Source organism: Dicentrarchus labrax, unplaced genomic scaffold, assembly GCF_905237075.1.
Source record: "Dicentrarchus labrax unplaced genomic scaffold, dlabrax2021, whole genome shotgun sequence".
NCBI lineage: Eukaryota > Metazoa > Chordata > Actinopteri > Moronidae > Dicentrarchus > Dicentrarchus labrax.
Window position 1 is genome coordinate 7353861 of NW_026136713.1, and position 23446 is coordinate 7377306.

General features: G+C 41.3%; 2 protein-coding genes and 1 long non-coding RNA gene across 4 annotated transcripts; 2 read left to right on the top strand and 1 right to left on the bottom strand.

Moving 5' to 3' along the window:
- Positions 1–3273: 3273 nt before the first annotated feature.
- ubl3b (ubiquitin-like 3b) lies at positions 3274–11164 on the bottom strand. 2 transcript variants are annotated; one of them, XM_051420491.1, is made up of 6 exons: positions 11001–11164; positions 10339–10449; positions 6793–6901; positions 6106–6192; positions 5455–5532; positions 3274–4872 (listed from the first exon to the last, which is right to left on the bottom strand). In XM_051420491.1, the coding sequence occupies exons 2-6, from the start codon at positions 10363–10365 to the stop codon at positions 4820–4822; spliced, it is 354 nt and encodes a 117-aa protein (XP_051276451.1). In that variant the 5' UTR covers positions 10366–10449; positions 11001–11164; the 3' UTR covers positions 3274–4819. The 2 variants fall into 2 exon arrangements, with proteins under 2 accessions (XP_051276451.1, XP_051276452.1); XM_051420492.1 differs by lacking the exon at positions 11001–11164 and adding an exon at positions 10636–10785.
- Positions 11165–11311: 147 nt separating this feature from the next.
- On the top strand, positions 11312–13563 carry LOC127374850 (uncharacterized). Its single transcript, XR_007887281.1, has 2 exons — positions 11312–12065; positions 12761–13563. It is a non-coding gene; the product is annotated as an uncharacterized LOC127374850 (long non-coding RNA).
- A 1388-nt stretch (positions 13564–14951) lies between these two features.
- foxo4 (forkhead box O4) lies at positions 14952–23206 on the top strand. Its single transcript, XM_051419148.1, has 3 exons — positions 14952–16990; positions 17664–19190; positions 19787–23206. Exons 1-2 carry the CDS (start codon positions 16550–16552, stop codon positions 19158–19160), a joined length of 1938 nt encoding a protein of 645 aa, XP_051275108.1. The 5' UTR covers positions 14952–16549; the 3' UTR covers positions 19161–19190; positions 19787–23206.
- Positions 23207–23446: the final 240 nt, after the last annotated feature.

Sequence of the window (23446 nt, forward strand, 5' to 3'; positions counted from 1 at the left end):
TTTTAATACAGCAGTAACTGGCAGATAAGAAATGGTCAGAAGCAGTGAAGGGAAAAGGGGATTTAGAGAGCTAAATGCCATATATCACAACCCCGCTGACTCAGGCATTCACTTACTTTACTGTAATCAATCTATTCAAAACAGAGCAGAGGAGACCAGCAGAATTAGATTTTAAAACACAATACCAAGGCTAAGCTCTGTGACCACAAATTACATTTGTTCTGAGCATTTTTGACTGAAATGTTGTGATTTTGTCTGAACAGTTTGAAAATAGTGGACTCTCAAAACTTGCTTGAGTCATGTAACTCACCACAATGAACACTGAGTCTGCATTAAAGCAATAGTTTGACATAATGAGAAATAGTATTTGCTTTCTTGACGAGATAGTTTCCTCTCACAGATGCTAAATACACAGCCAGCAGCCTCTTAGCTCAGCATAAAGACTGGAAACAGGGAAACTGCTAGCCTGGTTCTGTCTAAAGGTAACAAAATCAGTCTACAAGCACTGCTAATGCTCACTGATTATCACATGATATCTTGTTTGTTTGTTTGACCCAGATTAGCCATTTCCCCTCCTGATCTGGTCTTCATGCTAAGCTAAGCTAAGCTAACAGCTTGTAGCTTTATAAACATTAAAGTGGTATCAATCTTCTCATCTAACTTAACTAAACTTATCTGAAAGCTTGTTGTGTTTTGTGAAATGTAACATTGTGTGTTGACCCTCAGAGCCACCGTACTAGTCCTTTAAATCTGAGCTTCAGATCCTGTTTTCAACACAAGCAACCCTACTTCTGTTTAACTCATGTAACAGTACGTCTACTTGAGCAGGATTCTTACACTCTAAGTACATCTCTGTGGGACGTACTGCTGCCAAAGTGGGAGTTAAGCCCTCCATATCAGGACCAAAGGGAGGCAGCTGAGAGTGCAGACCCACCAGGGACAGACAGACCAGCAGTCAATGCTGGATGGACTGCAGCCCACTGCAGCACACCCAGAAAAACTGGCTGCACGCGTGCTTTGAGTCATGTCGACCACAGAAAGCAATTCATCCTGCACCAGCTCTGAATGTGGTGCACTTAAGTAGCAAATATTTCAACAGATTTCTTCCCTGGACTCTCATTTAAACACTGCTTATCACCTCTGTGGTCAGCTGGACGCTCCTGTTTAGACATTACTTTCCACTGAAATCTGTCAAACCCCACTGGTGGCAAAAAGCACATCAGATAAGAGCAAGTGGAAAATGTGAAGAGATGTAAAATGACAAGTCGTTTCAACACAATAGCAGGTTTGAAAGTACAGTATGTTGAGAAAGATGTGGGTTGACTGCACTTTTCCTAAGGTACGGTGCCAGTGTCAACTGGAAACCTGGACGTCTTGCAGCTACACGTCAGGAGCAGATTCCTGAGGCAGACAGGAAGAAAGCTGCTGAAAATCAGCTCAACGCAAAGTTATGACCCAATTACAACAACCGAATGACTGAATATGAGCTGAAGTGACTTCATATATCACCAAACTGTCTACAGATAAATGCTGTTTCCTTTAAGTCTGTACAGTTGGGTTGTTTCTGTCAGACTCATCTTGTAAATACCAAGTGGCCCATTGTAAAGCAGTTTTATTGATTCATTGTGCTGCTTTAAGTAACATTAAGTACAGCCAGAATAAAGATATATACTTCCATCCACTTTATATAGTATTTATAAAACAGTTCATCAGTCCTTGATAACCCTCAATGACCAGGCTTACAGAGGAACACTGCCACCTAGAGGTACATGACTAAAACTACAGGGCAGTTGGATCATTAGTATGACATAAGAGTCTTAGTACACTTATTATTGGTACTAATTTCTTACTGAACCTGAGGGGTTTATGATCCACCTCCTCACAGTTTATGACCTCCTGCTATCATGTGACTGAAATTCCATACTTAGGTCATGTGATAGCCAATGAACCATCACCATGACGACTGAGGGTATTCAAACTACTGAGAGCTACCACGAGATGTGGCTGAAATCTCTGTCAATGTACAGTAAGTGGGTCTTTAGCTGTGTGTAGATTATGTGAGCTGTGTTTCAGACACATGATCATTCTGAGCAGGTTTTGAGTTTGTTGTGTCCTCTTCCATTTAAAAATGTGTTTTACTTATTGTTACTTCACTTTGATGTTGAATGTTTTCATGTGTTGTACAATTTTGTGACATTGCAACCAATTTGGAAACCAATATGCAACTTACACAAGTGTTATGTGGAAACCTGAAATTTCCACTCCACATATACTGAGAATAAGGACGTCTTGTGTCCAGCATTTAAACTTTTTAAATTAACAATATTTGCATATATAGATTCTCCGTTGAGGGAGGAGTGCATGATGTAATTTTAACTATATAATTAAACTTTTTCTTAAAGGCAAAACCATGTGACCTAAATAATTATTGAAAGCAGAGTATTTCCTACAACATGTGTGGGGAAGGTCTTGGTTTTTGAGAAAACACTATTCTCCCAGAATACTCTCTGCAGAGGAAATGGAGCGAGTTGATAATGCTGCAAAAACCTAAATAAATTGTGGACGGTAGTGAGAAAAGATTTTGAAAGTAGTAAATCTTTACAAACATCCACTGGTGCATTTATTGTATTATTATATATTGTTGATGTCCTGTATAACTGCAGAGAGTACACTATGAACACTATAGTACATAAGAATGTAGTATGGAAAAGAAACAATAATCAAATCAATAAACAATGTATCTGCAAGTATTTTAATCAGATTAATCATTTATCAATGTATTTAAGTAAAAAGATGTAACATTCTCTGGTTCCAGACTCTTAAATGTGTGTTTTGTTGGTCTTCTTAATCTTGCATGACAGTGATTTAAATATCTTTGGGTTTTGTATAATGACCTGAAAATAACAATTATCTTTTTGTTACCATAGAAGGAGTCTTTCATATTTACAGACATAGTAGATTACCCTCTATAGAGACCACCATGTTGAACAACCATATTTCTACAGTAGCCCAGAAGGAACAAACCAAACACTGACTCTCGATACAGCCGTTTGTGTTGTTTCTTCATTTTTGCAGCCACCATAGTTTCCCCTTGGTGCTATGAAGGAGAGGGTGAAGTGAGGGAATTGCAATCTGCCATTGTACCACTAGATGTCACTACACACTGGTCCTTTAAAAGACCAAACATCAAAATATGAATCAAGATTAAATGATAATTAAAACAATTGTTAGTCTTTTGTTGCCATTTGAGAAATAGTGAAGAATCAAAAGAAGTTGACTTATTTAAAGATTTATTAATTTATAATACAAGCTTTTATGTAGACCACATTGCATTTTTAGTTTTTACATTTATTCATACTGAGCTAAACTTCATAGCAGTGACACTGATTGACAAAACAAAAACCAAAGGACACTCAATGGAAGGAATCAAAAGGTTTCCGACTGTTTCTGAAGAAACCGCAGCCCATCAACACTCCCAGTTCACCACCTTTTTGTTTTAAAGACCACATGCCCTCACTAGTCCTCATACAGTATGCCACGTGCATCACACACCCTCAGACACGCTCACACACAAACTCAGCCACACTAAAATTGAACAAATACCTATACACAAGATAAAAATTGATATATTTAAATTTCAATATTAATGATATTACTGAATTCCACAATAAAAGGCAAACAAGAAGTAAAGACAGCATCCAAATGAAAAGGAGGTGAAACACCACCAAATATTTTCCTTTTAACTCTTCATCCAAGTGGGAGAAACTCTCCCCCCTTCCTCGTTCTCAGTGTCCAGTAGAGGGAGGTCTCACGGCCACGCCACTCCTCCCTCTCATCTTCAACCGCTTCTTCTGTCTGCGTTTAACTGGCCTGCTGCGTCAGCTCCCGTTTGCGGGAAAGCATCGACAGTCTAGTCCATAAAGTCAAAGCCAGAGGTGCAAACAAGACACCTGATGGCACACAAGCGAATACTCAGACTCTTTACAAGCCTCGCAGGGAGTCTGTTCCTGTTTCTCGTGGACCTGTACGCCCCCCTCAGGTGTTTACACTGCTCTTCTTAATAAAAGTATTTTCTCCAGTTGTCCACTGCCAGGAACAAACGGGTGTAACGTAATGGCACAAACGCCACTGGTGCTGATACAGACCGGTCGGTTCAGTTAGTAAGAGGCAGAAACAGTCTCATGTGGAGGATGGCACATTTTCTACCATGTGGGGAATTTGGGGTCTGTTCCTCTGACCAAAAAAACAACAAAAAAAACAGTCATTGGGGGAAAGAAAATGAAGATGAAACACAATAAACACTTCTGAATGAACAGACTGGTTAAGTGCAATGAGAGGGTTAACACCATTCAGTAAGACCTGGGGAAACATCCATGTGACTAGTAGGGAAGAGTAATAGCCCACACATCCTTAATAGCAATTCTGTGTCCATGAAGAGTTCCTGCGTCTTTTTCACGACATACGATGGCTCTTTAAAACTTGTCCAACAGCAAACACATCCGGTAGAGGGGCGTAGGTACTGTTTAATGTTATGATCTTCAAATAAAAAGGAATAACAACAACAAGTTCTGTCAATACAATAAAAGATTGGGGGCAAAAAGTGACTATATTGGCACAAAAGAAGCCTCAGATTGGACAAGTGTTCAACCAAAGCGGGTGACAGCCCCAACCAGACTTCCTGTGATTTAGTACAAATCCACAGCTGACAGGATGACAGGCAGGAGAGAACAGAGTGTATGCATGTTTATATGTGTGTGTTATGTGTGTATGTATGTGTGAGGTTAGAGTAGAGGGTGGGGGGGGGGCAGCTTCTGTTGCTTTACAAGAGGAGACAGCAGTTGCTCTCTGTGGTTTTTTCTCTGTTCCTTTGACCTGTAAATATAGAAGAGCAGAAACATGAGGTGAGATAAAAACAACCAGCTGAAACTAGAAGAAAGCATGTATCGCTCTACAGACAGTCTGTGTGGGATGAGGTTGAGCAGCAGTAGCAACAAAAGGCCCACTGCACTATGTATGCTAAAGGTTAAACAAAGTGAACCTGAGAAAGCAGAGCTGGGTCATAAAATCTACTTATTTTTGACTCCTTTTGTTCCATTTTACTTAAAGACCACAAAGCTGTATTATTAATTAATGAGCTACATAGCAAAGTAGAGATACAGACATATGACACATTAAATCATCATCATCTGCTCACCACATCTTATCTCAGCCACAAGACACAGGCAACTATTGTTTTTTATACGGGCTGAAAGAAATCTATATCGTGCCAACCTAAATGAAACAGTTTCCTGTTGCTGTAACTTCAAATGTTGCTTTAACTGAGCTTCAGTGACGTACAACTTTTCTAAAGTGAGCTTAACTACTTCAGCTTTGTTCTTATCCCTGCGGTGTTTGCAGGCCAGTACCAATATTATATATATTAAAAAAAAAAGAAACAAAGAAACGGATACTCACCATGAGAGTTCGGCTCCGGAAGAGTCTCTCTGGCAACCAAGTGCATGACAGTCGTTCGGCCTGGTGGCAGCTTTAGAGCTTTAAACAAAGAAATTACTCATCATTTATCAGCTGCTTTTATAGAACAATCCTATGGTGGCAAATCCTGTAAAATGATCAATTTTGAACGATTCATGCCTATAACAGAGCAGACAGTAAATTGTGGTGTTACTGAAAAGATAATACTTAAAGTTCTGGCAAATTCCAGATAAGCAGACCCACAAGATGAAGCAGTCAGACTGAAAGTAAATGACAGTGAAATGTCTGATAGAAAACTGTATAATTAACAACTTTATCCCGTTAGCTCCAGCAGTTAATGGAGTTTATGTTTACAGCCCTACCCACAATGTTTCCTATTTATAAGAAGGCCGTGAGGTGAAAGGAAATAACCTGACTCCTCTAGGAACTGTCACTATGACAACCAAACTGTTAACTTTGTCATATCCTGCTTCTGTGACACTGAATGAGGCCTTTGAATACAGTTTTGTTTGAGGTTAAGCTCTGTGAGCACAGTTAGTGCTCCAGTGCATCTGCAGGAGTGTATTTAGTAAGATTGAGATATAAAAGGTGGCATTCACCGCGGTCAGGATAGTCTTGGTGATGGTGTCTTACCTCCCAGGGTAACGTTGCCATGAAGGAAGCGTCCCTGGAAGATAAGGCGCAGTATACTGGGACTGCTCACCCTCTCCTCCTCCCAGCCTGTCATAGAGCAGAGACACAAGTGCATCACTTCAATGGTCCAACTCATACTGGACCGATACCAATATCAATATATGACAGCTTTAAAAATCTGACTAAATAAATAACAATCTTGATCTTGATACAGGTGTTTTTACAGTTAAAAATAATTATAAAAATGTCATATGGAGATAAACATTGATACCAACATATCTGCAATAATCTAATATTGGTTGATATATCAGACTGGATGATTTAGTGGTCTATTGTCTTCTGTCTATCTTACACCATAAATACTGTTATTAGCAAACCAAATCACTTGAGAATTTTTAAATTTGTGGTAAAATTAGCTCAAGTTCATTTTAATATGAACAGTGTATACAAGGTTTTCATTTAGTAGTAGTGCCACAGTGGCAAGATGACTGCTACAGCAAAGGAAACTGAACAATTAACAGTTAATCATTCTATTAAAATTAAATACAATATTGTTATTATTCATAATGATTTGCAGAAACTGACAGTGACTGAATCAGATGGACAACTGTGTGCAAAGTAATACAATCTGTGAAATATATAAACTGAAACTTAAAACTAAAAAGAATCAATCATATAAAAATGTACCTGCAGGCCAGTTCTCAAACACATGCTTGGCGATGTCTGTGGCCGAGTCATTTGGGGAGAAAGTAAAGTCTTGTGTTTTCCCACTGACCAGGATAAGGCGGAGGTGCACCTAAAACAACAAACAAAAACAGCTTAATTTTAGTCCCCAGAAACGTCGCCCTGGCCCGACACAAACACCACACTTCCTTTAACGTTCTTCTTAATTAGTCGTGGTGGAATCTCTTCCTCTAACCTCTCCAGACATGAGATGACCTTCAGAAGGCTGTGAAGAGAGGGGCATTCCAGTCTAATTAGATTTATCCACACCAGATCTCCACCCCTTGACTGGGCGACTTCATTCACTGAGGGCTTACACTGAAGTGAGCCCCTGTTACCAGAGACGACAACAGATAAGGGTGGGGCTGAGGGGGGAACACTGGCCCTTTAGTTCCAGGGCGCCGCGAGCTCCTCTCCGGGCTGTTGGCCTAATGCGATAACCCCAGGTGTCCCAGACAGCTCTGGGCCATGTTATTAAATTTACATGGCCAGTGCGTAGCCCCGAGGGGGGACTGTGCATGTATGTGTGTGTGTGTGTGTGTGTGTGTGTGTGTGTGTGTGTGTGTGGGAGGGTCTTTAACAGTGGGGCTTCCTTCAAATGTTATCCTCTGGCAACTACACACACCAATCTGTTAAAACTAAAAAGAAGTTGCTTGTCTAACATCGCTCGAAGGCCTAAATATTACACTATAGACCCAATCTATTACTTCTTGTGTGTATGGAAGGAACAAAACCTTTAAAAAAACTAATTGTTATTAATCTATTATCAACTATTTTGATAATTAACTTATCATTATTTTTTATGTAGAAAGTGCCAAACATTACATGATATAACGAGGACCGGCTGCATTTCTTTGTCTTATGTGGACTTTTCGCTGGATTAAAACAAAGCAACATCGGTGCAAACCAGTAGCTCACTTCACGCCCCGTTTAGGGACTTCTTACAGCAGCGACCCGGGTTTAATTCCAGCCTGTGGCCCTTTGTTGCATGTCCTCTCCTCTCTCCCCGCTTTCCTGTCTACCTTCAGCTGTCTTTACCCATTAAAGACCCGGGAAAATTTTTGCTTTGTTTGATTCAAAACACTGACAATGAGTTTGAGGTGCAGACTGTCAGCTTTAAGGGTGTGTGAGGGCGGTCACATCCCTAAGTGAACAGTGGGAGATTCTATATATAGTCCACCAACTTTAGGACAATGATCCTACAGATAACACAACAGAGGAGTGGCACGCCGAACCAATCACCTAACCTCAGCCCAGACCAGCTAAAGTCTGAAGATAACATTCCCCTCAAACGTGAAACAATAACTCAACTCAATTAACGACAGTGGAGCGTCACCAGGGAAGTGGATGTCGATGAGTGACAGACTTCAGACGTCTGCACACTGACCAAATGTCAAATGTCTAAAAATGGATAACACAACGATTACATGCGTATTTTGGAGCAATAGGCTGACAAACTGTCGGTGGGGTTAACCATAAACATCATAATGTAATGTTAACAGAACAATATTATGTATGTAAGTGGAGTTTTTCTGGTAAAATATGTTTTATTTCTTGTAATCATGTACAATATTTGAATGTTTCCTCTCACCTAACAACTATTTTGGATATATAAAGGATCTTTTTAATATACTTCATAGATGTCTATTTAAATAAATTGTGGTTTGGAGTGAGTGTGCAAAGGTAACTCTTTTTATTGATGCCGATTTCCAATAATGTGAATAGGTCATCAATAGTGAAGCATTTGCAATCATGATTTTACTTTTATATTAAATATTATAGTCAGCTCATGGTCAGGTTTGAAACATCACTTTGATCTGAATTATTGATCAACTTTGACCGTAGTCTTTTAGTTTATGCTGCAGTAAGTATTGTTCCTTATTAATACATTAATCCAGCACCTCTAATCAATGATGATACAACTAAAAAAACATCCTATCAACTAAATCTTTGTACTGGGACGTCTCTACTCAAGAGTCTGAATTGACAGGAGGGATTAATTTTCCCTGACATTTGCCCTTCTTCAAAAGGTGGCACATGAACTTTCTTTGGTTCACAAATCACAGAGGCGAGAACAAAGAGACTTAACCACGAGGTGTGACGTCAGGGAGGGACGACCCCACTCTCTGATCTGTTTACAAATACAATCCTCCCGCGGTGGTCCTCTGCCCTCCCCTCCCCCCTCTGAACTGAATAACCTCAATGTGGGGTTACATACCCATGTCATCATTAACATGCTTTGTCCCCATCCCCTCCACTAGCCCTTTCATCCCCAACAAAATAACAACAAAGTCAAATCTGCCTTGTTACCCGTGGCAACATCCTGCATCACAAACGTCCTTGAGGTTCTCCAATCGAAAGCAGGACATGACATCCTTGAAACACTGTAGTAAATTACTTTCACAGGGTACACAGAGCAACCAAAGGCTGATCTATTTTTGACGTTGGTCAAGATTCCTAAAAACATAACCAACAGTCGAATGCCCCACAGTAGCTGCCAAGAGAGATGATCCATTAAACCTCACTCTGCCTCGCTGTGGCTATTTACCTGATGCAGGTGTCCTGGATGGACAACGATTTATAAAAATGTTCTGACGGGAAGGACGTGTGCTACAAATAAAAACAACGAGTGTTTCAAAGGCTGCAACAAATAAATATTTTTTATATTGAGAACAATCTGCTTATTATTTTCTCAATTAAACAAATGTTTGGTTTAAGAAATGTCCGGAAAATAATTAAAAACAATTTCCAAAAGCCCAAGTTGACGTATTACAATGTCTTGTTCTGTCTGATCAACAAATCAGTTAATAAATTTAGACATCAACAGATGGAGATACGGACTGGAAAGGCTGAAATAACACACAGCAAAGTGCCTGGGCGGCCGGGCCGCAGCAGTAAGGACTTCATTCATGGGGGTGCACGCTCCACCAGGTGAGCCCCAAAACTGTTGCTCATTAATTTCTTGTCAATAGATTAATTGACTAATTATTCCAGCACTAAATGCCTGCAGGTTAGACAGCCGACAGCCAGGCATCATTAACAGTTAACAGATCTATATAACTTCTACTATCATTTCTGATCTGTCTCTCAATAAGTGTGGTCCATCACTCTGGGGGGGGGGGGACTGGGGTCCAAATTCATTAAGAGGCTACAATCAATTGGCATCTAAACCTTGAAAGGAAAGTAGGGCAACGTTTTAACTGAGATTAGACAGATGGTGTTCACAGGAGCAGCAGTCACTGTCCCAGCTAAGTGTTTGTGGACGCTGGCTAATCCGTGACCCCCCCCTTTCCTACCCTCACTCCCAAACCCCGAGATTATTTCAATTTAGGGGGGAAAATCTTTGTAATGTTGTCACTATGACAATCAAATATTATCATCTATATATCATGCAGCAGCAATATATGTGACAAACTACAGTGCAGAGAAGAAACAAACAAAGATTATAACCTAAGCACTGTGTTGCTGTTGGACAATAAGTTCAGAAATAAGTGGCAGACCCTCACTCACCATATCAAGATCCCTCTGGGTGGTCATGGCTCAGACAGGAGGAAGGCCGTGGACGTGGAGCAGAGAGGACAGGACTGGTGTGCTTCAGCTGCTGGAGACGGGGCCAGAGCCCTTAACACAAACAACACAAACAACACAAACACTGTGAGGGGCTGCTGCTGCTTCCCACCGCCTGGCACCGTAACTGCACTGCACACCATCCATTATCCACCGAGCAAACATGTCGCTAACGCTACAGCTAACACACCCAAACACCATTAATCAAACCTCACACCTGCACGTGATTGACGACGTTACCTGAAATCATATCGGCATCCCGCAAACAGACTCACTTCACCACTGGTTGGTATTATTTTAAAATAATAAAGTTAGCTTGTCAGGCTACGGCAGCGTCGAGCTTAATAGCTTAGCGTTAAGTCTCCTCCTGTGTTAGCTAACATCCTCCATCGCTGCTGACTGCTACTGAAACAGTCGATGTTGTTACACAAGTACAACATTTATCTCGCTCGACCACATCAACTAGCACCGAGTTTCGTCCTGACAGTCGTGGAAACCGAGATCCTGCGGAACAGGAAGGCTTCTGCTACAGTTAGCATTAGCTGCTACCGCTGGCTATCTGCGTGCTAACTGGCTAACTACAGCTCACGTCGTCTCGAGCTCACCTGCATCTGATGGTGACGATGAACTTTTGCATTCAGGTGAATTGAGGAATCAGCGGGTTGCGGTTTTCATGAGGAAAATATCGAGTGTCGATGGATATCGTTGACTGTGGATGTCTGTGGCTAATGGACGGGAAGACGCCGGATGTCAGCTGGTTGTAAACACAGACAACGACCGCAAACGCTGCTGGGAGTTGAAGTCCAGAACGGGTGAATCAATCACTGTGATGTTATCTCATACTAGAGATGTTGCAGGGACGTTTCTGCTGCTTGGTGGAGGTCTACTGCATTCAGAGTGAAACCTGATTATTAATCTGATGCATCCCTCGTGTATTTATATATTTATATATATTTAAATATACAGACAGTTTAGATAAATGTTAAGTTAAAACATCTCACAATAATTGCACAAATAACGTCATGCTTTGGCAAACAAAGGAACAAAATAAAATGTTGCAGTTCAAAGATGTAAACTCACCAGGTAAGAAGACTGATAACGTAATTAATAAAATAAAAACATCAATAACACGACTATGAATTAGTCCCGGTACTAAAGTCAGTGTTCATGAATTTTCATAATAGTACCAACTTCAGGTCAACTTACTGGCTTTTTCCCCAGAACCATACCACACAGTTTTCATCAGCAGGTTGAGTCTGCTCAGTTGTCATGAAGATCATCACCATGACAACTGAGCAAACTCCTTGGAGACGGTGAAATTTCCTGCTCAACCAGTTTATCAAATGTGAAGCTTGTGCAATACGGACGGTGGCAGTGGACCAAGTGACTGAGACAGAAATGGATTTTTAAGTCAATTTAAGCAACTCAGTTATCATCGATTTTAACAGCAACTCAACATTAAAAGAAAAGGTTAACATGAATTAAAACAGATCTTTGTCTATTCACCGTCTGCCTGTAGTTAATCACATCTTAAAGCCTCTCAAGATGAAGATCCAACCAGTGGTGAAGATGTTTGAACTCACTGATCCAGCTTTTGGGGGAACATGAGGGCAAAAGCCGCAGATAGCACATGATACGTGGTTCCTGATGCTGATCCCATGAGCCATCAGGTGAGTCATGGCAGCTATAAGACACCTGGAATCTCAGTAGCATTTACACAGGAAGCCATGTTTCCGCTTAGCCATGACTCAACTAATGAGGAACAGCGTAAGTAAATAACACTTCAGAGATGGAGTCAGATATGGGTGTATTTGGTATCACAAGAATACAATAAAATCAGTTTTACGATCTGACAGATGCTGTTTGTTAGGTTCCTCTCATCCAAATGTTCACGCAACAAAAGACCATTCACAGAAAATCCTCTAAAACCCTGCAGCTCTCTATCAGTATCCAGTAAAATGATTAACAGAGTCATAAGTATTAAGAAAAAAAGTCTCCTATCAAGTTGTAAATCTTAATGTTATCATCTAAATCCAGGTCAATCTAAATTATACCTTGAAACAATGAGAGCAGCTCCAAGTTATCAATAAAAAAAAAACCCATAAAACAAAATGTTCATCAAGAGACTAAACACTTTCTACTGGGATATAATTTATCTTAAGTAATAACTTTAGTAAATGTATTCTACATAAGTCTATAACCACAGAAACATTTTCAAGTTTAAAGAGTTCCTTTCTTGTTCTGTGACACTAGTACAACCCACGTCATGTTTAGAGGGAAAAGACAATACAAATATATAGTAGACAGCTGAAAATATATTATTATGATTAAATTACATAATTACTACTGAATAATGTTGTACCAGGCTTCAGCCACTTCAGCAGACAGGCGTGGAGGCACTTGGGGAAGAGTGGATTTTCATGGACATGCACATTGTGGATGTGGTTGCCACTGTTTCCTCTCCACTCCTGATCCAGATGATGATCCAGATGATGATCCAGATGCGGACCAGTAGACGTGATCATCGATGATCTTTTGCCACAATTTGATCTGCTGTTCTTCTCTTTGGGGATGACGTCCACCTGCTGAGAAACAGTTTGAAAATATGTCATGTCAGGATTAGCTGTGCTATAAATAATCAATAAACTACATTTTCCTAATGAGCCTACCATTAATAAATACTGGTCCAGTATACAACTTATACAACTGTGATGTAGAAACTTGAAGTCACCAGTGCACAGACACTGAGAATGGACTTTACAGTGAAGTAGAAGACATCTTGTGTCCAGCAGGAAAACTTTAGAAATGAACAACATTTGCATATTTATGTACAGGACTTTTCAATGAAGTAGATGAGGAGTAGATAGAAGTCATTTTTAAGGATTTCAATGTGGAAATTAAACTTTCTTGGCAGAAAAAACATGTCAGAAACACATTTTTGTTTCAAACAGACTCTTTGTATAAATGTCTTAATATGTCTGGAGGGGATCTTTATTCCAGACTCCAGATCATTCCTTCCTTTTCAGACGATGCTTCCCACTGTACAAACTACAAGTCAAGATGTAATACTCAGACTGTCCCAAGAGTTTCCCTGTTGCAGTGTTTGGACACAACCTTGTCCCTTGTGACATAACTGCACTGAGACAATCAAGAAACTAATCAATCATTGGTGAAGCTCATGTGTACTTCATTCCTGTAATGTAAAATCAGAAAGTACCTCTATAACATGTACATCCTACTCTAGTGATGTGGGATGCCCTGGCCCTAGACATGGAAATGTAAGTAGAGTAGATTGTACCAAGGAAAAAAACCTGTTTGAGACAACAGACTTTTCTATATTATGTCATTATTGGACGAAAGACGAGCCTGTGTAGTAGACAGTGACAGAGTCCCTGCTGGAGAGCTGCCCAGAAGAGGCTGACTCTCCCATTTTCTGGTGTATAAGCTACTGTAGTAGAGACACTTCTGGGTCACAGACAGGAGTGTTCTCTTGAGCAGGTGGGGCAGATTTTAAAAAGCTCAAGCAGGCCCTCCTCGTACAGCCAGTAGCCTATTTCACTGACAGTGTGTCGGTTGGTGCTTGACAAAGAAAACCACAGGCAACAAATAAAGCTTGTTACTATGTCTACTATATTTATATCACACCTGCAATTTCTGGTGCCCCCGGTGGTTTCACACCGCCCTGTTTAATTGATTTCAAGGGGGAATCCAACCGAATCTCACCTGGCTGATGGTCTTGTGTGCTTATGTAGGTCAGACATATAGAGGCATTAAATTGAGGCCGTTTCATAACTATTACTAACTATTATTTATTCTCTGAAATGTGACAGGAAGTGACAGAGTACACATACAATGCACAGAGGGCAGTGTTTTTGGGGTGGTCTATAGGGCCCAAAGAGGAACCCTTAACATGTTAAACACAGCATGCAGTAGAGGACGTGGACAAACAAAACATGAACTCTGTTGTCGTAGCTTCTTTATTAGGAATAACCTCATGAGATGTACCAACAACAAAAAGTACACAATTACACAAACAAACTGACAAAGAAAACAGCATACAATTAAACCAAATTTGATGAAGAGACTACACAGAGACAAAACAACAAAAAGGAAAAAGAAAAACAGAAAAGGAACAAACGGTAAATGTCAGGACAAGATCAGATCAAGTAGAACATTAAAATGAATCAATTGATTCATAGTTTTTCATTTAGTGAATGAATTATGTAATAGAGTTAGAAACCAGGATTACAACATTATAAAGGTGTTATTATAGACAACTGACGTTAACGTGTACAATTGTATTGTTGTAATTAATTCTTGACACATGTTGTTTTGTAGTTTAAGTAGTTGTAGTCTATTACTAGTATCAGTGCTCTAATTATCTCTGATACCTTAAAAAGTGTATCTGGGACTTAACACACTTTCACACACACTGTTACATAATGCACCATTACAAGTACATGTCGCCCCCCTTTAGCTGCTGTTTACGCCTGTGCTGTCAGATGAACGACTCGGTTTCCCAGAAGGCCACTCCGCGCAGGCGCAGAACGCGTTGCTTGACAGTGGTAAACAGACGTCAGAAGGGAGTCTTCGCCTCGAGTCAAAACAAAACAAAACAAAACAAGTCAAAAAGACAGTGAAGGAGCTGATATTTGGACAGACACACCGACAGGAACTTTTACAAAAGTCGTCTCTGAATAAAAGCCGCTACTTGGTGGAAGTTACCGGAGGCATTTCACGGACTTTTCCCCGGATTGTAAACTCTGGAGTAGCAGGAGCTTAACCAGCTAACGTTACGGAGGCTATCGTGCTGTTTTCAAAGTGCGGCGAGTGGGAGACCGACAGACCTCCGAAACCACACAACTTCACACAACACCCGGGAAATCGTTTTTGTACTTAGTTTACCGAGACCCACCGGCGGGGATCGTCCGAGCTCCGGGCCCCGGTCGAGGGGGTTTTATAGCCGCCTCTCCGAGCATCGTGTGCCGCGGCAGCAGTGTGGAGAAACATGGCAGATGGTGACATGCGCCTGGCCGCAATGTGGCGGATCGTGCAGACCTGAAGGCAACACGGACCTTTTCTCACGTACATTTCTCTCATCTTTAGACTTTGTTTTTCTACGTTTTTTTTTTTATTAATGAACTTAAACACTATTTAACACTTGAACCCACTCTGCCTCCTCCTCCTCCTCCTCTTCCTCCTCACCCGACCTTCCTCTGGTTCAGTCACAGCGGCTTTAAACAGGCCAAAGGGACCCGGACAACGTCTCCACACTCAGTTTATACTTTGTTTTTGGGGGCGAATAAACCCGTTGCTGGGACAATCTTCTGTTTCCACACTTTGCTTTCGTTTATCCGGACTGTGTTGTGACTGTTTGAGGGACCTTTGTGTTGTTTTTTTTAAACTTTGGGTCGAGTTGTTTGGCTTGTGGAGCTCCCAGACATCACGTTGTTTACAAGTGTAGACGGACAGGGGCTCTCCTGAGTAGATCCTTTGTAACAGTAGACAGCTAATCCCTGTTTGTAGTCTTCATAGCTTTACAGTAAAACAAATCCCCAGTTTGACTGTTTTACATAATGATTCATTGGACACGTTTGGTACGAATTAACCTTTAATTTAGATTTATTCTCAGACACATTGCCTTAAATTGTCTTACACCTTTTACAACATTAGACTGATATTGTTTGTTAAACAGGAATGTCTTTATTTTGTGTCCGTATACCTTTGAGTTTTTATCATTCATGTCCAGGTGAGCCAGAACCTCTGTAGATCCAGATGTTTTGGTGCTCATTGCCACTCACTCTTTGTTTTTATTTCATTCAAACAAAGGGACTCTCCTCCCAGCCCTCCTTCATTCTATATAAATCGGAAGGTTTATGATAGTTACTATTAAGGAGATTATTTGGGTTCCCTAATCTCCAATCTGAGGATTAACCGAGGCTATTGGTGTGTCCAGATTATTACGTCTCCTCTCCAGGCCCCTCTGTTTACACCCCCGCGGTGGGTCAACCATATTGTTTTTGTGTCAGTAACTTGTTGTTTTGGGGTTTTTTTTTAACGCCTCACTCGCTCAAAGTTACCTTTAAAATTTAAAGGTAGATGTTTTAAGAGGTCCCATATTTTCTTTGGTTGAGTGGACGTTCAGAGGACCGCCATGGAGGAGTCGTCTGTGCCCCCCATTGACCCAGATTTCGAGCCTCAGAGCAGACCCCGCTCCTGCACGTGGCCCCTGCCGAGACCGGACATCTCGGTTGTCAAACCGGAGGGCGCGGATGGCACCGAGTCCGCCGCCGGGACCCCGCCCGCCGACGAGGACAAGCCCGAGCCGCAGCAAATCACGTCCGAGCCAGAGAAGGCTGCTGCGGCGGCCGAGGGTGGGGTCGGGGCCGGCGTGGGCGGAGCCGGAGCGACGCCCCGCAAAGGATCATCCAGGCGCAACGCGTGGGGGAACCAGAGCTACGCTGATCTGATTAGTCAGGCCATCGAAAACTCACCTGAGAAGAGACTGACACTGGCGCAGATCTACGAGTGGATGGTGAAAACAGTGCCTTACTTCAGAGACAAAGGAGACAGCAACAGCTCAGCCGGCTGGAAGGTGAGTGAACTTTTGTGTAGTGTGTATATATATATATTTATATATATTATATATATATTATATAATGTAGATTTAGAGCTCAACAGTTCATGTTAGGCCACAGAAGAAAATATCACAGCAATCAGAGGAACTTATTACTTATTATTTTAGGTGTAAAGAATCTGATGTTCACATTGACTGATGATGAGATGTTAATCAATCAGCAGACAATGATTTATTAACTTTACTTGTTGTAAAGATAATTTCCTGTTGCAGGACAGTTAAGATCTGTGATAAATCTGAGTTAGTAAATACTTTTGTAGTATTAGTTCAGTGTTCGCCAACCTTTTCTGGTTTGTAACTCTTTGAAACAAAGTGAATAAATAACTACTTACGACCATCAACAGTTTGAATTTGTCTATAAGTTTTGACCCTTTTAAAAATATTAAAACAGGCAAAGGAAAATAATATATACTGAATTAAGATTATTATTTTTTTATTCTGTTATTTGTCACGTGAGCCCACAGAAGTATCCTTTGACCTATTTCCAGGTGCTTTAGTCTCAGTAGGATAATTTAAACGTTGGCAGTGACACATTATTTACTGTTAGTGATTAATAATAAAAATAAATCCACTTTTAATCTGCATAATTTACATTTCTCATAATTAAATGATCTTACTCTGTTTCCTTCAGAATTCAATTCGCCACAATTTATCACTCCACAACAAGTTCCTGAGGGTTCACAATGAGTCCACAGGCAAGAGCTCCTGGTGGATGCTCAACCCGGAAGGAGGGAAGACCGGGAAAGCTCCTCGCCGCCGGGCTGCCTCCATGGACAACAGCAGCAAACTGCTGAAGAGCCGCATGAGGGCCAAGCAGACCAAGAAGCAGGCGGGAGCAGCCGGCCTGGCGGGCGCTGGAGGGGTGCAGGGTGACGGCAGCACGGGCTCAGCGGGCGCAGACAGCCCAAATTCGTCCCAGCAGTTTCCCAAATGGGGGGTTAACAGCAGCAGCCCCTCGTCCCGCGGCAGCCTGGATGACACCGACATGTGGACCACGTTCCGCCCACGCACGAGCTCCAACGCCAGCACTCTGAGTGGACGCCTGTCCCCCATCGCCCCTGGACAGGAGGACGATGACAACCTGCCCGAGGACTCACTGCTGGGGAGATACACTGCCAGCAGCTTGACCCCCACCCTCACCGAGACACTCATGGAGGAGCTGGATCTGATCGACGGCCTTACATTGATGACGGGGCAGCAGGGAGGGGCCAGTCCCAGTACAGCCCCACCTGCACCTCCCACTCCGCTACCCTCCGCCTCCACTCTGCTGCCTCGCGGCTCCAGCTTCTCCTCCTTCCACCAGCTGCAGTCATCCAACCTCCCGCAGGCCCCCGCTCACACCGGGACCCAGGCCTCCATCTCTCAGTGTGGTCCCAGCAGCAAAGAGCCGTCGACCTTCAGCAACTCCCTCTTCAACCCCATGTCCGGCTCCGGCTCTCGTGGGAGCGGCCATTACAGCACCCACGTGCCTTCCAGCCTGGAGGCGCTGCTCACCTCCGACTCCCCTCCTCCGAGCGACGTCATGATGACCCAGGTGGATCCCCTCATGCCCAGTCCTGGAGGGGTGGGCATGATGGGCATGGGCACGTCCGTGGTGGGTGTGAGGTCCAAACCCAATCAGCTGCTGTTGGGTAAAGGACTGGAGCCGAACACGGTGGCACCGATGGCGCTGCAGCAGCATCACCTTCACCAGCAGCAGCCGCACCAGCAGCAGCAACAGCAGCCGCAGCAACAACACCAGCATCACTCTCAGATGGGGTTGGGGATGATCCTCTCAGGTATGTCTCAGGACCCATCACAGCTCTCTGCTCTCAAGGCCCAGCATGCCACGGTGCCAGCGGTGGGCTCTCACCACGTCGCCTCAGCCAATCCCAGCGTGAGCCTGCAGGGGATGAGTCAGTTCGGAGCTCCGTCCTGCTTCCCGACCGGTCAGGACCGACTGCCCACAGACTTGGACATTGACATGTTCACCGAAAACCTGGATTGTGACGTGGACTACATCATCAACAGTGACCTCATGGACGGAGATGGCATTGACTTCAACTTTGACCCCATACTGCCTGGAGGCCAAGGCTATGCAGGCCCAGCCACCACACAGGGCTCCGCTCACAGCTGGGTACCCAGCTAATTCCTCCGCTGACCACACGCAGTTAGCCAGGTACACTGACGTTATTGATCAATTGGGAAACGTTTCTAAGGTGACAACTTGAAATGTCTGTTATTGTATTCAACTGACAAACATAAAGTAAAATATTAGCAAATCCTCACATTCAGGTCGGTGGAATAAGAACATGTTTTGTCTCAATAGACAATTGTTAATTGATTAGTTGATTGATTTTCATTCATTTTCAATCATTTTGATGAAAAAGTGAAACATTTGTTAAATGTGAGAATTTGATTCCTTTCTCTTTTTTATATAGTTGTAAATTAAATATATTTTGGTTTTAGACTGTTTGTGGGACAAAATAAGACATTTGAAGACGTCACGTTGGGTCCTGATGAGCATTTTTTTCTTTTACTGTTTTCTGTCATTTTTTAGACCAAACAATCAATTTGCTGAACAATTGATAGTTTAAGAGATTATTCAAAAATTGTTGCTGATTGATTTAGTTCTACAGTCCATGCACAGCACTGCACATGGATTGTGTGTATGTGTACATTGATGCCAATGTATGACCTAATCACTTACATAACCTGTGTTAATGAGCTAGTAAACAACAACACAAATGAACTTTATATCTTCTTGTCTTGCAGGAACTGATCACCAATCAAGATAACCTCACAGAACGATAAAGCGACCGGTGCATTACTCCTCCCTGCTGGCTGGAGATACTATTTTCAAATACGATGCTTCACTTTAAAGACAAAACCAGACCTCACCCATGTCATGTGCCAAGACATGCAGAGGACAGGGAGGAGATTCAGGCTACTATGCACAATTTTTCTCCCTTTTTGTTTTTTGAAAAAAAAAAAATAACACTTGCAACGATTTGGCTGCTAGCCGTTTTTTTTCTTTCTTTTAATCTGAACTGATGATTTTTAAAAACGTGTGACATAAAGTTTTTAGAGTGAAAAGACAAATCATTAACTTCCCTCTGCTGGGAGTTTATATTTCAGTTACACCAGAATAGCTTTAGGGTGGATACGGTACTCAATGGCTTTGGTATTGAAGACTCAATGGACTGTGTGTTTTTGGAGAAATGGCCAGTTTTCCTCTGACACTTGCCTCGCATGAACTTGCCAGACCAAATGCTGTTTGATCTTCTGAATAAAGGTGCCCCCAACTCTGCCGCACCACGACAAAAAGGGCTTCATCGCAGGAGTCGGAGAAAACGTTGAGGATTGTGAACAGGTGGAAGATAAAGACCGGACGACTGGAGGTATAAAAAGATTCAGCATTGGCTACACATCTCCCCCAATTGTGTCCTCGGACTACAGTAACATGTTTGATTTTAAGATTTCTCACTTTAGAGGAAAAAGAAAAAAGATAACGCAGTTTTTTTTCTCCAATGAAATTTGGTGATTCAACAGTTAAGAGGGTATGTATTTGCAGTTTGGCATTTTTGGTGTTAAGGTAGATGTCAGTTAGAGGGTGTGTGTTTGTTGTTGTTGTTTTTTTTTTTTTTTAGAAATCCCTGATGTGCAGTTAAACTAACAAGATGAAGAAATGTGATTTGTGAATTTATTACACAGGGCATTCAAGGGTAAATTTATTTGCCAACAAGTGATTGGTTGGCCAAGTATTATATTGTCTCAGACAGCAGTATGCCTCCATTGTCAAATGGTCTAACTGTTCTTTTCATCGAGCCTGTGCGTTTTCAAAGCACTTAGGTTCCTGCGACACGGGGACCCAGAACGAGGAGAATACATCCACATTAGGTTTTACCATTTCATAAAAAGAGTTTAAATCCTGTAAAGAAAACAACAATTTGAATGTACACGTTGCACACGTACACAACGACACGCTATGCAGATTTATCAGGAGAACTAGATGAAATCTTGAAGGAAATCTGAAAAAGAAAAAATCACTTCTTGAAGGGTTTTGCTATTTAACATTTTCCTGATATCTTGTCGGGGGGGTTCGAGGGGGGCTGCGGGTGTCAGAATATCCTCTCACACTTTTATATATTCAGTACTTCAATTATTCAGTTCAAGGAATTAATTCACTGTGTGAGAAGTACAAAAAAAAAAGAATATATTTGATTATAGTTTTAATATACAATTTAGATGGAGGTAATAAATGAGATATTAATACATATGAATATATTACTAATGACAAGTGATGTTTTTTTACATTGGAAGAAGCATTTTCAGATAATTTCTAACGGTAATTTTCTATACTTTTATTTTTGTAAAGGATGAGATGCATGTAGATTTTTTTACATAACCAAAGGAACACTAATATTTGCATTTGCATGGCATTTAGGGAGCGCTTGGGCCTGACACAGTATCTCGGTGTACATAAGCTTTGCAAATGATGCCTGTAACATGAAATCTGACTTTGAAAGACGAGCGATGCAAAGTGCATCTATACTTGACCGTTTGAACTCAAATTCCCAATGATCTGCCTCATTATCTTCTGCATTAGTTGTGAATCCAAGTTTAAAAAGATCAGCGCTGAAATGTGGCACAATGGAAAGAGAAACCTTCACTGTCCCACTTTTCAACATGCCGCCAGAATTCTCATCTCAAAACGAGACTAATACAACCGTTACCTCTCAGGGTTGCTCGCAAGAAAACCGACGGGAAAACAATTCTGCTCAGACGTTATCAGATCACGAAACAAACAACAGCAAAAAAGTATATTTATTCTACACATTTTCTCTGTTACTACAGACTGGAAACCATCAACATTACGTCTTTGTTTTGTTTTCCTGGACACGTTTCTGTCGAGTTGATCTCAAATTTGACTTCCCTTTGTTAGAGAAATGTATTCTAGCTCTCCAGCCATGTATATCAGTACTAGCCTTTCCCTTAGTTTATTTTTTTTTTGACTGCCAATATTTAAAACACTATAGCATGATGTTACTCTGTAGCAAGATGGACTTTATTTTGTCATCTACCCCCCCTTTAAAATTTTGTGTTTTGTGTTTGTATTTAATTTCTTTGTTTATAACCGTCAACGTTTTTGTGATCAGAAATAACATCCCTGCAGTTTAAAATCCTAATATTCATCATTTCACTGTAGTTATGTCGATATGTTAGTCTCTGATTTGTAAAGCACTCTTCTACTACTTCTTCTTTTTGTTCCACAGATGTTTTTTTTTCTCTTTTCGAATGGTGCTAGATGTCATTTGTGACGTATCCTGTACGCCATGATACAATGGGTGCATATCAGGACCTTTTTGAATTTTCTGTATACGGCACAAGGATCTTGATTTGGTGTTATCAATCCACAGTCCTTACCCCTCTTTGTTTTTATGTTCATATATATATATATATATATATATACATACATACATACACATATATATGTATATATGTATATGACCCCCCTTCCCAAACTGGTCACTTAAGTAATTCTGGAAACTGAAGACCAGCTCGTTGAAAATGCATGATTTTCTTATTATTTTAAATCATAACGTAATAATTTTTAGGAAAGTTGTATATGCAACAAATCCCCCAGTCCCTCTGAACTAATGTCCAGGTGTTGGAGATGTTATGAACAGTTGTTAGGATGCACAGCAGCATGTAAGAGGAGGAGTGGTGGTCGGTTTGTGAGAACCTGCTGCACCAGACTTGATGTCTCTAGTTTACTGTTGCCTCCTAAAAGAAAAGGGCAGGTGTGGTGTTATTACTTCCCTTGTATCTCCCCCTCTATGTAATTACAACTATCTACATATTGTTTTCTTTAAACTAGCAATTAGTCCCTGTATGTTTGTTTTTAAATTTTAAATTGCCCCATTTGATGCAACATTTTAGTATTCAGCGAGGGTGGGTTTTTTATTTTATTTTTTTTACTTACTAATTTTCCCATAGGGGCGGGTGGGGTTGACAGGTTATGATGAGTTGTGCATAAGCCAATTATGTTTATGATTTTTGATTAATGTTGATAGAAAAACTCCCCCCCTTTCACCCCTTCAGTCTTTTTCTTTCTTTACACATTGTAAAGTCAGCCAGAGATGACAAACAGTTCTGAACAGCAGAAATAAATTCAATAAACTGTTTAACCCACTTTGTCTGAAGTGTTGGTGCAAACTTTGTGACTTTCATTTATTCTGGAACAAGTTTCTTTTAAGTCAGACTGTCAGTTGTGCAGGTCTGCCACTAGGGGATGCTGTTGTCCAGTTATACAACTACTCCTACCAGAGATCCTGTACCTACATGTAGTGGCAGATATAAATGTACATCACAATATACTGTTGGTGAATGAGACAGAGTAATAATGATCTCATATAAAAGTGATTCCTTTGT

Coding starts and splice junctions, on each gene's coding strand:
- foxo4 (XM_051419148.1), top strand. CDS start 16,550: ATGGAGGAGTCGTCTGTGCCCCCCATTGACCCAGATTTCGAGCCTCAG. Junction 16,991..17,663: donor ACAGCTCAGCCGGCTGGAAG/GTGAGTGAACTT, acceptor TGTTTCCTTCAG/AATTCAATTCGCCACAATTT.
- ubl3b (XM_051420491.1), bottom strand. CDS start 10,365: ATGACCACCCAGAGGGATCTTGATATG. Junction 6,902..10,338: donor CCCAGAGGGATCTTGATATG/GTGAGTGAGGGT, acceptor TTGTTGTTTTAG/GTGCACCTCCGCCTTATCCT. Junction 4,873..5,454: donor TCCGGAGCCGAACTCTCATG/GTGAGTATCCGT, acceptor CTATATTTACAG/GTCAAAGGAACAGAGAAAAA.